The 14037-nt window shown below is 34.6% G+C and overlaps 1 protein-coding gene and 1 long non-coding RNA gene across 2 annotated transcripts; one reads left to right on the top strand and one right to left on the bottom strand.

Annotated features, from left to right (window-relative positions):
- The first annotated feature begins 4339 nt into the window (after window positions 1–4339).
- Window positions 4340–8623, top strand: LOC107783783 (pentatricopeptide repeat-containing protein At1g62350-like). The gene is made up of 2 exons (XM_016604802.2): window positions 4340–4862; window positions 8168–8623. Exons 1-2 carry the CDS (start codon window positions 4503–4505, stop codon window positions 8579–8581), a joined length of 774 nt encoding a protein of 257 aa, XP_016460288.1. The 5' UTR covers window positions 4340–4502; the 3' UTR covers window positions 8582–8623.
- Window positions 8624–10325: 1702 nt separating this feature from the next.
- Window positions 10326–11013, bottom strand: LOC142180663 (uncharacterized). The gene is made up of 2 exons (XR_012709291.1): window positions 10799–11013; window positions 10326–10671 (listed from the first exon to the last, which is right to left on the bottom strand). It is a non-coding gene; the product is annotated as an uncharacterized LOC142180663 (long non-coding RNA).
- Between the last annotated feature and the right edge of the window lie 3024 nt (window positions 11014–14037).

The raw sequence follows: 14037 nt of genomic DNA, 5'->3' as shown, positions 1-14037 counted from the left end.
GCGTTCCTTGGCATGTGCAACTTTTATCGGTAGTTTGTGAAAAGTTACTCTCTCATTGCAGTGTCGTTGACAAAACTCTTAAAGAAGGTCACGCCTTGGGATTGGGGTCCCAGGCAAGCGGAGGCCTTCAATGCATTGAAAGTGGCTATGTCTAGTAGCCCCGTCTTAGCCTTCCCTGATTTGGTTAAGCCGTTCGAAGTACAAACGGATGCCTTTGACTATGCTTTAGGCGGAGTCTTGCTATAAGAAAGGCATCCAGTGGCGTACGAGAGCCGGAAGTTGAAGGATGCATAACGCCGCTATGCCGCCCACGAAAAAGAATTATTGCATGTCGTCCATTGCTTACGCCTTTGGAGGAACTATCTGCTAGGAACCCCGTCCTTGGTCAAGACAGACAACACAACTATTAGCCATTTCATGACCCAACCAAAGATGAATGGCCGCCAAGCCAGGTGGCAAGAACTCCTAGCGAAATTTCACTTTAACTTGGAGTAAACAAGTGGGAAGACTAACCAAGTTGCTGATGCGCTCAGTCGGAGGGCTGACTTAACATTGGTATGCCTACTCCCCACCCTAAGGTGGAGCGAAATGGCCACCACTATAAGAGACCATATATAAGATCTACTCCCAAAGGATCCTACTGCACAATATTTGGTCGATTTGGTAGGATAGGGCAAGACTAGCCAATTCTATATGAAAGATGGGTTCCTGACAGTGCCGGCTTTTGGGTAAAGCCTTTAAAGCTCAAACTTTAGGCCCCCAATTTTAGGGGCCCCATTTTTTACTCTATAATTTTTTAATTAAGTATTTGTACTTTTATTATTTTGGTAAAAAACAAATAAATAAAGATATTTTCGTTTCTTAAAAATGGGCTCCTAACGTATAAATGCAAATTTTATGGAAGAAATCAAGTGATTATTCTTTTCTCTTTAGTTATTTTCTCATTAAATATTATGTAAACCTTTTCCACTTCCTTTCTTGGTTTGCACAATATTCAATTTTCTTTTTTAATCTTTCTCAATTCTCACCAAATGTTACTATTGTTATTTTTTTTTTGTGCCTTCAAGAGATCATATTGTTCCGTAATTTTCTTCAATCAAGCTAAAGCCTACCAATTGAAAGCAACAAATATTTATTTTCACATCAAATTAATGAATCAGGTTCTTCTATTCCAACTTTTTAGTACTAGTTTTCATCTACGTTTATTTTTCTTGATATTTTCAATACGTACGCATATATTATCCTTTTAGTATTTATTAAAATTTAAATATGCCAAATGTAAAGTATGAATTCGGTTATTCAAAACTTAAGGAAAAAAAGGTTGAATCTTTGATACAATCTCAAAAGGAAGAAATAATAGTACTCTAATTGATATACTTAATCCAATAAAAAGACCTGATTCTTTATCGAATGCTTATATTGCATATAGAATAATGGTAACAGTTCCTATAACAGTTGTCTCGGGTCGTCCTCGATCACAAACTAGAAATTTGAAAGAAGTTTTTTTAAATTAAAATTGATAAAATCTTACTTAAGATCAACCATGGTGCAAGAGATTAAAATGGATTAAATATATTATCAATTGAAAAATAACTATTAGAAGAAATTGATTATAAAATAAATATTCATAATTTTGCATCTGAAAAAGGTAGAAAATTATATTTCAAATAAATAATATATATGAAAAAAAAATTATTATAAAAACTAATTAAAAGCCTCTTATGGAAGTTTGGCTTTAGGCCCCCAATAGTATTGAGCTGCCCCTGGTTCCTGAAGGTGAAAGAGAACTAACTTTATGTTCCTAAAGGAGGAGATCTACGAAGGACTTTTCTGATGGAATGCCACGATACCTTGTGGGCCGACCACCCAGGTGAAGAACGCACCATGGCGTTGTTGTGTCGTGCTTATTATTGGCCTCAAATGGCTGATGATGTTGCTCAGTATGTGAAGACTTGCCTAGTATATTAGAAAGACAAGTCAGACCGCTTGACACAAGCGGGGCTTTTGGAGTCATTATATGTTCCAACAAGACCTTGGGAAAGCGTTTCGCTGGATTTCATCACTGGAATGCCCAAGGTCAGAGATCTTACAACTATCGTGGTTGTGGTGGATCGGTTTTCCAAGTATGTTACATTTATAGCAGCCCCACAATATATATCAGCATGAGATACAACTCAACTCTTCTTCTCTCATATTATCAAATATTAGGGTCTGCCTACAGACATCGTTAGTGATCGCGACTCCCGCTTCACTAGCAACTTTTGGACTCGGCTCTTTAAGTGCCTCGGGTCCAAATTGAGCCATAGTTCAAGTTTCCATCCGCAATCTGATGGCCAGACAAAGCGGCTCAATGGCATACTGGGGGAATATCTCCGCCATTTTGTTATCGGATCGTAGAAGAATTAGGTGAAGTTTCTGGATGCTGCTCAACTGTGTTTCAATTCACAAAAGAACTCTAATACAAACAAAAGTGCTTTTGAAATTGTTATCGGACAGCAATTGCTACTCCCACACACTATGAATGCCCAAACATGTCGAAATCTCCTCGACCTACTAGCTTCTCGAAGAAATGGAAGCGGAATTTGGAGATAGTGCATAACTATCTTGTCAAAGGCCAAAAGCAGATGAAGAAGCATGCTGATCAAAATCGTCGTTTTGTTGAATACCAAGTAGGAGACAAAGTGATGGTGAAAATCCCAAAGTGATACTTGTTTGAAGGGGTCCATAATCCCCGCCTATTGCAAAAATATATTGGACCCTTGTCCATTGAGAAGCACATTGGGAAAGTTACATACCGGGTGGATACCCCAGTCTGGTAGAAGATTCAACCAATCTTCCATGTCAGCCTTCTAAAACCTTTTCGGGAAGACATGGAGGATCCTTCACGGAGCTAACTCACAATACTCAGTATTCGAGGACTTAATTCAACTTGGAAAAGGCGTGTAGAAGTTATTCTTGATGATAGAGTAGTTCATGCTTCAAGGAAAGATCACCAAGAGTTCTTGGTGAAATGGCAGGGCTCTGATGTAGAGGAGAATACTTGGGAGAGGGGAACAAACCTCAAAGCCTACAAGAGCCTGATCGATGATTGTCTTGCAAGTAAGGTGTCGAAGGCGCCGTGGTCTTGGCCACGCCAAGTGACAAGCGCGCATGTACAAATGTCGCCCCACCGATAGCCCTCGCTAGTGCCCAGCCACAGGAAGATATCAATAGCTCCGCGCACGCAGACTCTAATGCTAAAGACAAGGTTGCTGTCAACGGACATACTTCTACCCTGTAGGAATCTAAGTCTCTTTCATTATAAATATAGAGTAGTTTTATTTCATGTATTTCCATTATGTCTCTCTAGCTTAGTTAAGTCAAGTCCTGTAACTTTGGTTTATTTTTTTTAAGCATCATTTAGGGGATCAAGCAACTAAACTTTTTAGCAAGCAAATAATTCTCTGTACTGGTGTCTCTCCTCATTGATACCGTGTTGCTTTTCTGTAATAGCTTTCATTAATGCAATCAAGCTTTCTTTCATTCTTAATTCTCTTTTCTGTTCTCTCAATTGCTATTGACATTGGTTTTCTCATACGGCACTGACAATCTCATCTAGCGTACGGAGGGGACCCCATTTGGCGGATAGTAACTATACGAATATTGGTTGCTTAGCCTTACTTTGTCTTTTCAAGGAATCTCAGACAGGCGCCGCGTAACAATAAGTGTGTTGTATACGCTTGAAACGAAAAATGATTTATACTATCAAGGATTTAAAATAAAATTGTATACGCTAGGTGAATTTTAATAGTGTTATATGTGTTACTAGATTTAGATATTATAATATTGGTTGTCTTTCATGGCATAATCACATTCAGGATTTAACTGTTGCGAGCTCGATCTTTAAGATTCTAATCATTGAACCCATTGCTTTTTTTTAAAGTATGTGCTCGCATTTTATTTGTTACAATTTAAGTGAATTTTTATATAGTTTTTATACTCCGTGTTGAAATATTACATTCAAATGAATTCGAAATTATAATTGCATCCACCTCTGTTTAATGGTAATAAAACAAATGCACATAATAATGAACGCTCTTAATAATTGAGATCTGATTAATTCAAATTATTTGACACCATTTATAAAAAATTTTGTGTATGTCCCAGTGCACAAATAGAATATTTCAGTGACACTATTGATTTTTTAAATAAGTGCTGCCTCCCGCTTGCATCATAAGCAATTACTTTTGACATTAAGATACTTCGGTACCACCATTAATTTTCTAAATAAGTTACGAGGGTAAAAAATTAAGTCCATCTATTTTTAAGCTTATTGGTGTATGTATATTTTTGTCATGACAGATTTCTTGCTTGAACTTTCCGGTCATTTGGATCGGGAGCCCGGGGCCTTATCCATATATAACCCCTGCTATTTCAAAAAGACAACACTTACGCTACAACCAGAGTTCTTTCTAACAAGAGAACAGAGAGGTCCTCTCTCCCCCTCTCTCTCTCGTATTACAATGAGTAGCTGGTCCCAATGTGCGAGGTTTACCGCGTATCCGCTCGACACAGGGAATAACGGCCGGCGACTTCAATCCAATACCGTATTCAGTTCAATAGCGTCTAGGACTAGGTCTAAATGTAGAAATATGAGAATTAGCATGAGAGATAGGAGCAAAAATCGAAAGCCCTTACAAAAGGGGAGAAACCTCAGTATTGAAGCAATTCAAGCTGTTCAGGCACTGAAGCGGGCTAAACAAAACGGTGAATCCGCGCTGGAGCAGGTGTTTAATAGCAAGATCACGCGTTTGCTCAAGAATGACTTAATTGCCGTTCTTCGCGAACTCATCCGCCAGAACCAATGCCTCTTAGCTCTCAAGGTCAGTCGTTTCAATGACTCTATCCACAAATTCTTTGTTTTCGAATTTCTATTTTTACAATGCTGTAATTGTGGCTCCTTGGAATTTGCATTTCCTTCAAGTAAACTTCCAACTCAAAGAACCAAAAAAAGCCCTAATTGCTATGTCCATTGTAGTTCTCATTTGCCTCCTTCAATATGAAAGGGCATCAGTACATCGCCCAATGAAGCGTTGGCGTCAAAATGGTAAAAGGAGTGATAAAAAAACTAAGAAAACAATTGGGTTTATACATAAAAAGGTTACTTCGAAGATTCCTGGCAGCTCAAGGCAGATAGTTAAGATGGAACTGAACAATTTGGGGTTTCCAGTCAATTATGAGGTTAATTCTGGAGACGAAAATTGAGGAAAAAAATTTGAGCTGGACCAATAAGGACCTATATTTCCGGGAAATATAGATTTTTCAAGATGCTATCCCAGAAATGGAAGGCAGACATTTTTCTTTCATGACACCAAAGTCCAGCTATTGAATCTGGGTCAATACTTAATAGATAGATTGATCAGGCAAAATAGGAGATGTGAAACAAGAAGAAACAAGAGACCTTTTTTGGGTTGCTACTATGCGGTGGCGGATTCAACTCTTGGTCAACGTGGTCATCCGAATCTAGTATTTTCAGCACAAAGCCTAGATATATACGTGAACACTACTACAGTTTCAACTAATATTAGATCTGGACCCATAATTTTAGAAGTAAAAGTGTTGAACTCAATGTTTTGTCCTTATAAAAAAAATTGTGTTCACACTAAAACCTTAAAGATGGAATCATGTTTAGATTCTAGATCTGCCTCTGACAGGTGCACTATGCATAAATGTAGTTCCACATATAGGAGTATAAGGCTGCGAACAATGTCGAAATTAGTTATGTAATTGTTCTTTATGCCTAACAATGTTAGTAGTAATCCGATGGTTAAATGTAAAATATTCCGCAATATCCTTTGGAATGTTCGAATATTCTATTCGCCTGTAGTAATGCAATGAATTTGGTGATTCTGTAATGTTCCCTTTCAAAATGGAACATCATATTCTTTTAATTTTTTGTTTATGACGATGGTGTCTGGGCCAGTTTGTGCACACCTCGACCATTTCATAGGGTACCTGCTATCTCCCTCCAATGCAAGTACCGAGTAACTCTACCCACTATGATTAAACAAATGGGAAGAAATCACCTAGTGTTTTTTAGCCCCGTTGAAATATAAACCCGAGACCTCATAGTTTTCCTCCCACCTCATCGACCACTAGGCAATTATATATAGGGGTTCCAATCTTGCCTCATCTATTATTTCAGGTCCTTTGAGTGCTTTGATGAATGTATGAGCTAAACAGAACTAGCAGAGAAGTCCAATTTGTACTTTTCTACAAGAAAAAGTGAAAATCAATCTCAATTTATGGGGGCCTCTCATGTAATGCTGGATTAAACAAATTGGGGCTTTAAGCGCAAAGCGCAACTAAAGTGCGGGCTTTATTAAAAAAGGCGCAACTAAGGGGAAAAAAATACACATGTAATTCAAGAAAAAAGAAACAAATTCACTCCTAATGTTTTCCTCAGCAACTAATACACTTGTTTGCTGATAATACTTGTTGTTTAGTACCTCCCAGTTCAAGAATAGAACTCATGGGCATTGAGGTGCACGCCTTAGTGCCTTGCCTACACTAAAGCGCATCTTAAACTAGGCGAAGCGCCCTCCTTGACCTTTTCTGAGCTTCAGGGCTTAAGCGTGCCTTAAATGAGCCTTTGGCAACACTTGTAGCGTGACTTGATTATCACAAATTCAATTTCATTTGTTTTATCTTCCGAACTTTCAGATTCTTAGGTAATTGTTTCAACTATATAAGCTCAAACCACCAACATCATAGCTCTATACTCGACTTCTGTTCTTGATCTTGGCCGCAACCACCTTTGCTTCTTATTGTTTCACAAGATCAATTTTCCATCAATCAGTACATGATACTGGATGTTACTCCCTCCGGTTCACAATAAGTGACCAATTTGCTTTTTCATTTTGGTTCAAAATAAGTGTCCAGTTATGTAATCAAGAAAGAATTCAATTTGTTTTTACAAAATAACCCCTATGTACATATACCTAAAAAGTTTTCTTACTCCTCACATTAAATGTTTAATTAGGGGTAGTTTAGTCATAGTAGGTATTTATGTATAGAATTTAGTATTTTCTTAATGGATGTGCTAAAAACAAATTGGTCACTTATTGTGAATCGGAGGGAGTAATTGCCTATCGGATAGATTTTCAACTCATTTTGATTTTTGCATCTGTATACCTGACAATCAAAGTAATTTTTAAATCTTCATATAAGAGTTTCTGACCAGGATAACTAAAACTTGATGTGGTGAATGTTAAGTTGAGTATGTCGAATTGACTTTATCTTTTGCTTCCGCTGTAAGGAAAAACTAACTGCATCATGGTGTTATCATGAATTCATGCGACATGATTAAATTTGGGTGCACGCCTTCTGCCAAATTGATTATATCACTAGTAATGATAAGATAGTACCAGCTTTGATAGTGGTCACTTGCAATGCACAATGCTAATTTGAAAGGGATATGGCGCTTACATGATAATTATATGCTAACTGGAAAACCGTGGGGTGTTGACTTAGTAGGTCAATTGGAATATATTGCGAACTTGAATAGTCAGGTGTAGAGTGATATCTTGACAAGTTAGTTAACTTGGAGTCTTGGACCAATGACGTCAACTCTCGACAATTGTGAATTGCTTTGGAGAGTGCAGGTGTGGTGATGTACTGGAGTTCGTCTAGAGGTTTTGGGTTTTCTTAGAGTGGGAGAGGGAGCAGGGATTCGAAAACGTGAGGAAGCATTCTTTAACTAATGATGCAGTCATCTTATTCCTCCAAGATGGCATGTGACTCCTTTATGCTGTCTTCAGATGAGACTTATTTATGTGATCCCAGATGGAGATCCTTCTCGTAGCAAATTAGAGGGGAGCTTAGCATGATCATTCTTTTCATTTTTTCCTGCTCTTATGTACTTTCTAGTTCACCTACCTTTTTTCTTCTCTGTGTTTCATTTTTTTCCCCAAGTTGTGCTTTGATTGGTTGTTTCTGATTCAGTTTTATGATAGGCGAGATTGTAGAAAAACATGGACATTGTATTGACAAAGTCTTGGCGATGTTTAGTTGTAGTTGGAACTTTTACATCACACTTGCTTTGTACTTATGGATTCATTAATTTTTTCTTGATTACCAGTTTACCACAATGTTGGCAGCTCCTAATTATTACCATACCCTGATATAGGTATTTGAGGAAGTTCAGACGGAGATATCGTATAGGCCACAACTCAAACTGTATGCTGAAATGGTGTCCTGTTTGGGAAGCAACGGATTTCTTGAAGAGATCAAGTATCTTATCATGGCATTGAAAATGGATAGTAGTTTACCACCTGACATTGAAGGCTTTTATGCATTGTTGGAAAGTTTATTGAAATTTAATCTCTCTAGTCTTGCACTGGAGGTCTTTTACTTGATGAAGTTGAGAGGATGTGATCCCGATAAGTTGACCTTTAAACTATTAATAAACGGTTTGGAATCGAACGAAGAAACGGATCTTTCAGCTTTTGTAAGGCAGGAAGCAGAGAAGTATTATGGCCACTCCCTTAATTTCCTAGATGAGACTGAAGATGATGTACCTAGCTTAAAGCAAATGTATTGAACTATAGGATCAGTGGTTAATATATGATAAAAATTTGTTGCATATGTGGATCAGCTATTTGTGGATCCCTAATTATTGATGTTTTTTGTTGATTACAGTAATTGTAATATGTAAAGAGTGTTTAGTTAAAGCTTATAAGCTGGTCAAACTGGCTTACAAATATTTTTTGGTTTATCTATCCGTTTGGTAAATACCCAAAATGCTTATAAGCCAAGTGTTTATAAGCTAAAATCAGTCATAAGTCATAAGTTGGTCACCTCCAACTTATGGTTTTTTTAGCTTATAAGCACTTTTAGTTTGAACAAGGTTTTTACTATTTTATCCTTGATAATATTTTCTAATTCATAAAATATTTTTCCCAAAATAAATTTTCTAACTTTCTTTTCATTTCATATTCGATGTTCTTCTTTTTCTTTTCAAAGAAACTTTTTAATTTATAAGCTTTTGTAAGTTTTTAAGAATATTTGAGTCATTTTAATAAAAGAACAACTTATCATCACTTGTCTACCAAACACATAAATGCTTATTTAAAAAATCAGTTTCAGCACTTCAAACTTATAAGCTATTTACAACCAGCTAATCCAAACCGGCTTTATATAAGATAGGATGTTCACTGATTTACATTTTCACCTTTTGAAATTAAGAAAGTTCAATTATTAGAGCATTTTTTCAGAAATACAATTTTGCGATAGTTCTATTGATTTTTGTAGTAAGGTATTTTGAATACAATTATCACTCCCAAGTGATGTGGTGGAACAAAGATTTGTTCACCCGTTAATCAGATATTATATTGTGGATTTGAGCTTTCGAGAATAGAGAAATTTATGGTAAGAAGCACTATCCCTTTTAATATGCTCTAAGCTATGCGAATTCAAGTCAGTCAATCAACAATATTAGATATTGAATGGTTAAACAAAAAAAAATATCATACATAGTGAACATATTTACCATGACTAAGATAATACAATAACCACAAAATAAATAGAAGGGGAAAGAATAAAAACAAACGAGATATAAAGAGTAAGTACAATATCGGGCACAATATCTTTAAAATTTGAGGACTTTTGGTTTATATATGGGATTATAATAGGGTAAAAATTGTAATGTGATAAATAGTATAGAGATCATTATTCACGAGAGTTGTATAGAGACTATTATGTAAAAAATAATAATATTTAAATTATTGTATATTTAAGTGCTTCTACCAAGTACTAGAATGAGTTAGAATAGCTAATTCAAAATAATTGTTGAGCATACCAAACTCAAGCGCCCCACTCGTGAAATGCCTCATAATTAACCCGAGCATATAAAAAAATTAATTACTATAACATTTTTTTTGTCAAACGTCTCCTACAAGCATCTGTTATTCGTAGAAGCTCCATTAAGCTGTTGTTCATGATGACATGTTCATTATACAACTTAAACATCACATATGTGATTGTTTGTTGTAAATGAACAATATTTCACCATCAACACAATGTTGTACCTTCATTTCATAATTTCCTAACCACTAGTAATCAACAATAATAAAAGTGTATATGTAAGATATTTCCTTCAAAATACCGGGCACATAATTATTATGCTAACATACACTTTTACTCGTTCAATTTTAAACATCTCTCATAATGTGTTTTCTCACTTGTTTGATGTGGATGACACATCAAACCCATACCATTTCCATTATCATTTTTTGTTTATATTCATCTACTAGTCCTTTCTTTCCTTCTTTAAATTAATTATATTAATTTAATTAATTCTACATGGACAAAAAAAGAAAAAAAGAAAAAGTGGCCAAAGAAGAGGATTTCATAAGCTTGCTTGAGTGGCCCATTTTTCTGTTGAAAGTTTCGCCGGAGAAGACCACCGAAATATCTGATATAGTTACACACATATATACAAATACTTTGTAGATACTGATAGCGCTACATTCGATTTCAAACTATCAATCACAACCTTCATATTTTTCTCATAATCCAACTCGCCACCACCGATTCTCCACACGAACCCCCACCCACTGCCACCAAACCAAAGACCAGGAAGCCAAGTGTACAACGAGACATGGCAGGCCTCCATTGCCTCTTCATTGTCCTCTGCATTAAGGTGGGAGATTAGGAAAGAAATTAATAATGATAAAGAAAAATAAAAACGAGAAGGAATAGGAAAACATTCTCTTGCTAAACGAAAATCAGTGAATCTTCACCCCCAAACAGTGAGCACCTGCAGTAACCAGCTTTTTTTCTTGGGTTCTTGAAAATTTGGGTATGAGAAAAGTGAAAAATAATTTAGAACTTCTTTGCCGTCAAGCTTTGTCTATTTCCTATTTTGCAGTAATTTAGGAAACTGATTTTCAGTTACATATTAGAGTGACATTTTTGGGGCTTGGGGGATGAGGAGATTGGGAAGAAGGCGGGGTTAACATCGTCTTCTGATACAGGGAGAAGAAAGGGGGCGGGGGAGAAGGGGGATAATCTAGCTTTGTTAGTTTTTTTTTTGTTTTTTTTAATATATATTTAGTATATATAAAAAAAGGTATATCTTTCATAAATAAGGAAATTATGGGACCGATAAAGATATTTTGGGAATAAAAATAGTAACTTACGTGTGAATATATTTTTGTCTCCTTTATATTTTATGATTATTATCACAAGACCCGTGTTACTTTTATTACTTTCTCTTTAAACTAGTTTTTATTTAATCTTTTATATTCCTTTTAGCCTTTCTAGACTTATAAGTCCACTGTCTCATAAAATATTCTGCCAAATATGATAGTAGAAAGAAATTTCGAACTCTTTTTTTGTCAAACTTTCCCGGCATTGCACCAAAAATATTGAAATAGCAAAAGTAATATCAAGTTATCTATGACTATTTGTTAAACTAGGTTCAATTGTTCTATACTTTTTTTATTACATTCATCTAAAAAAAAATTAATATCTTTTGTTTGTAAGTATATGTATTATCTTTTTTAATTTATTAGAATTTTAATATGTCAACAAAGAAATATGAATCCGCATGTTAAAAATACCAAAAAAGAGAGAAGAATTGAAACTTTAATACAATCCCCAAAAAAAGGAAGAATTTATGGTAGATAAACGAATTACTAATATAATTGAGCTAGAAGAGAATGGAATCCAAGAAGAAGAAGAAGTTGGTGCGAGTTTAACAAAGATGTTTTAGAAAATCTGAAAATCCTAAAAGAATTGAATAATAACTCTAGAAAGTAGAAATATATATATATATATAATCATAGTTAAGAAATCGATTATAAATAAATTATTAAAAAACTTACATCTCAAAAAACTAAAAAAATAAAATTCAAAATAAAATTTTATTAAATGAGTTTTTAAATATGAAAAAACTTAGGGCCCTTCGTTGAAGTTTGACTTTAGGCCCCGGATACTGTTAAGCCGCCCCTGAAACTCAATAAATAGTCAAAGTATTTAAAATAATATATTTAAACAAGTAAATGTGTTTGGATGAAACTTCGTAAAGTAGGGGGACCGGGATGCCAAAATCGAATAAATAGAGATATATGTCAAGCTATTCGACTAATTATTAACTACACAAATATTATATAAACATCTCAAAATATGAATATAGAGTTGTTTATCTGATTATTTCATTATTGATATTGATCCACTTCACTCCATAACACAAAATGAGGATTAGGACAAAGTTTACAACTATGTAATTGTTTAGCGCTATTAATGCTAATGGAGATGCCCTTTTATATCGGAAGGGGCTAGAGAAGTCTACACATGCAGCATTCATGTTGTGTTTAGGTTCTTTGTTTTACCTATGTTTGGACTTTTAGTCAATTTAGAACTTTGTTACTTTTAATGAAAACATTTCCATTTTGTAGATTTCCTACAATAGAGATATTGCCAAGAAGGGTGTTGTAGGAACTAATCATCATATATATGATTCATATTATAGAGAAGCGTTCCCATGACCGGTTCACACTTCACGGATAAGAACACTAAAATAGTAACTTTAGGTTCCCAAAGCTTTGATATTAGAAATTTTTATTTATATTGGTAAAAAAAATTTCAAGCTGATAAAATGTTAAAGCATTTGTTTCAATACACTATCTTGATTCTTGTTGTCAAAAATTTTATTGACATATATGAAAATTTGGATAGTTTAATTCAATTTTGTAAAATATTAGAAAAAAATTTACTATCGAAAACTTAAAAAGTTAAAATTAAAACTTAAAACTTGAAAATGGGATTTACTACATTACTAATATCATGACCATACAGGGGAAATAATGATTTTTGTTTCTTATAACTGAAAAGGTTAAATTACGAACACAAGAATCCAATGAAGTTTCTAAATATTAGTTGTATTTGTTTGGTGGTTATAATTCATAAAGGTCTTTGGTAGAGAACTGAAATTAATTATAACCGGAGATGATGGAATGAAAACTTGAGACTTTTGAAAGAAAAATTCTTATGCTACTATATAGGAAAATTATGAAGTTTTGTACTAATGCTAAAAATAATTTTTAATGCATCACTATATCCTTTCCTGATTCTTTTACTGTGTTAAAAACTTAGAAAGAAAACTTGCCAAAATTATCCCTTATCTTAAGGGTAAGTTTAATTTTGTCTTCCAAATATAACTTTGAGCACCAACTATCCTCAATTTGTAAAAGTTGAGCGCATTTAGTCCAAATAACAGAAAACACAACATACGTTAAAAAACTAACAGCAATATGTGACCTTGCACATGAGTCCGGAACCTAATTGTGGTTCTTTTAGACTCAAAATACCGAAATAGGCAGAAATTTTTTTTGGTGACCAATGTATATAAAATGCGCTTTTAAACCGCGCTTTACCTTAATGTCCGTTTGGGACGTTAAGGTAAAGCGCGTTTCAAAACCAAGTTTTATATAAAATGCCTTTTCAAACCACGCTTTACCTGAAGCTAATAAGACGTTTAGATAAAACGTGGTTTGATAAAGCGCTTTATATAAAACGCTTTAATAAACCACGTTTTGCATATTCAAATACCCGTCTCATTCCCTTCCCCCACGTTCATAACAAAATTGTTTACCCACTCCCCCCCCCCCAATTAACGACCCAAAAAACTAGAGTGGATCCCACACGTCCCACAAAAAGTAAAGAGTGTTGGTCCCACATCCTAGTTAAGGGCTTCTCTCGTTGTGGGTTGTTCATTTCGGACTCAAATCTTCAATTTTTCAACTTTTCAAAAAACATAAATCGAGGTATTCCGATTTAGTTTTTGCCGAAACTCGTATAAAAATTGATATTAGTTGGTTTACATGTGTTCTATGTTGTTTTGTGTGTTTTTTGCAATTAAATTGGTATGTTATTTTTATCCGGACGTAGATATTAGTGTGCTAAACAAATATATAAAAATAGAGAAATCGTTATTATTTGTTAAAAAAATGTAAATAAGTTTTTTTTTATTGTTGTATATATATTTTCTTGAAT

Source organism: Nicotiana tabacum, chromosome 5 (genome assembly GCF_000715075.1).
Source record: "Nicotiana tabacum cultivar K326 chromosome 5, ASM71507v2, whole genome shotgun sequence".
In the NCBI taxonomy this organism is placed as follows: Eukaryota; Viridiplantae; Streptophyta; class Magnoliopsida; order Solanales; family Solanaceae; genus Nicotiana; species Nicotiana tabacum.
This window is presented reverse-complemented; position numbering and strand designations above follow the sequence as displayed.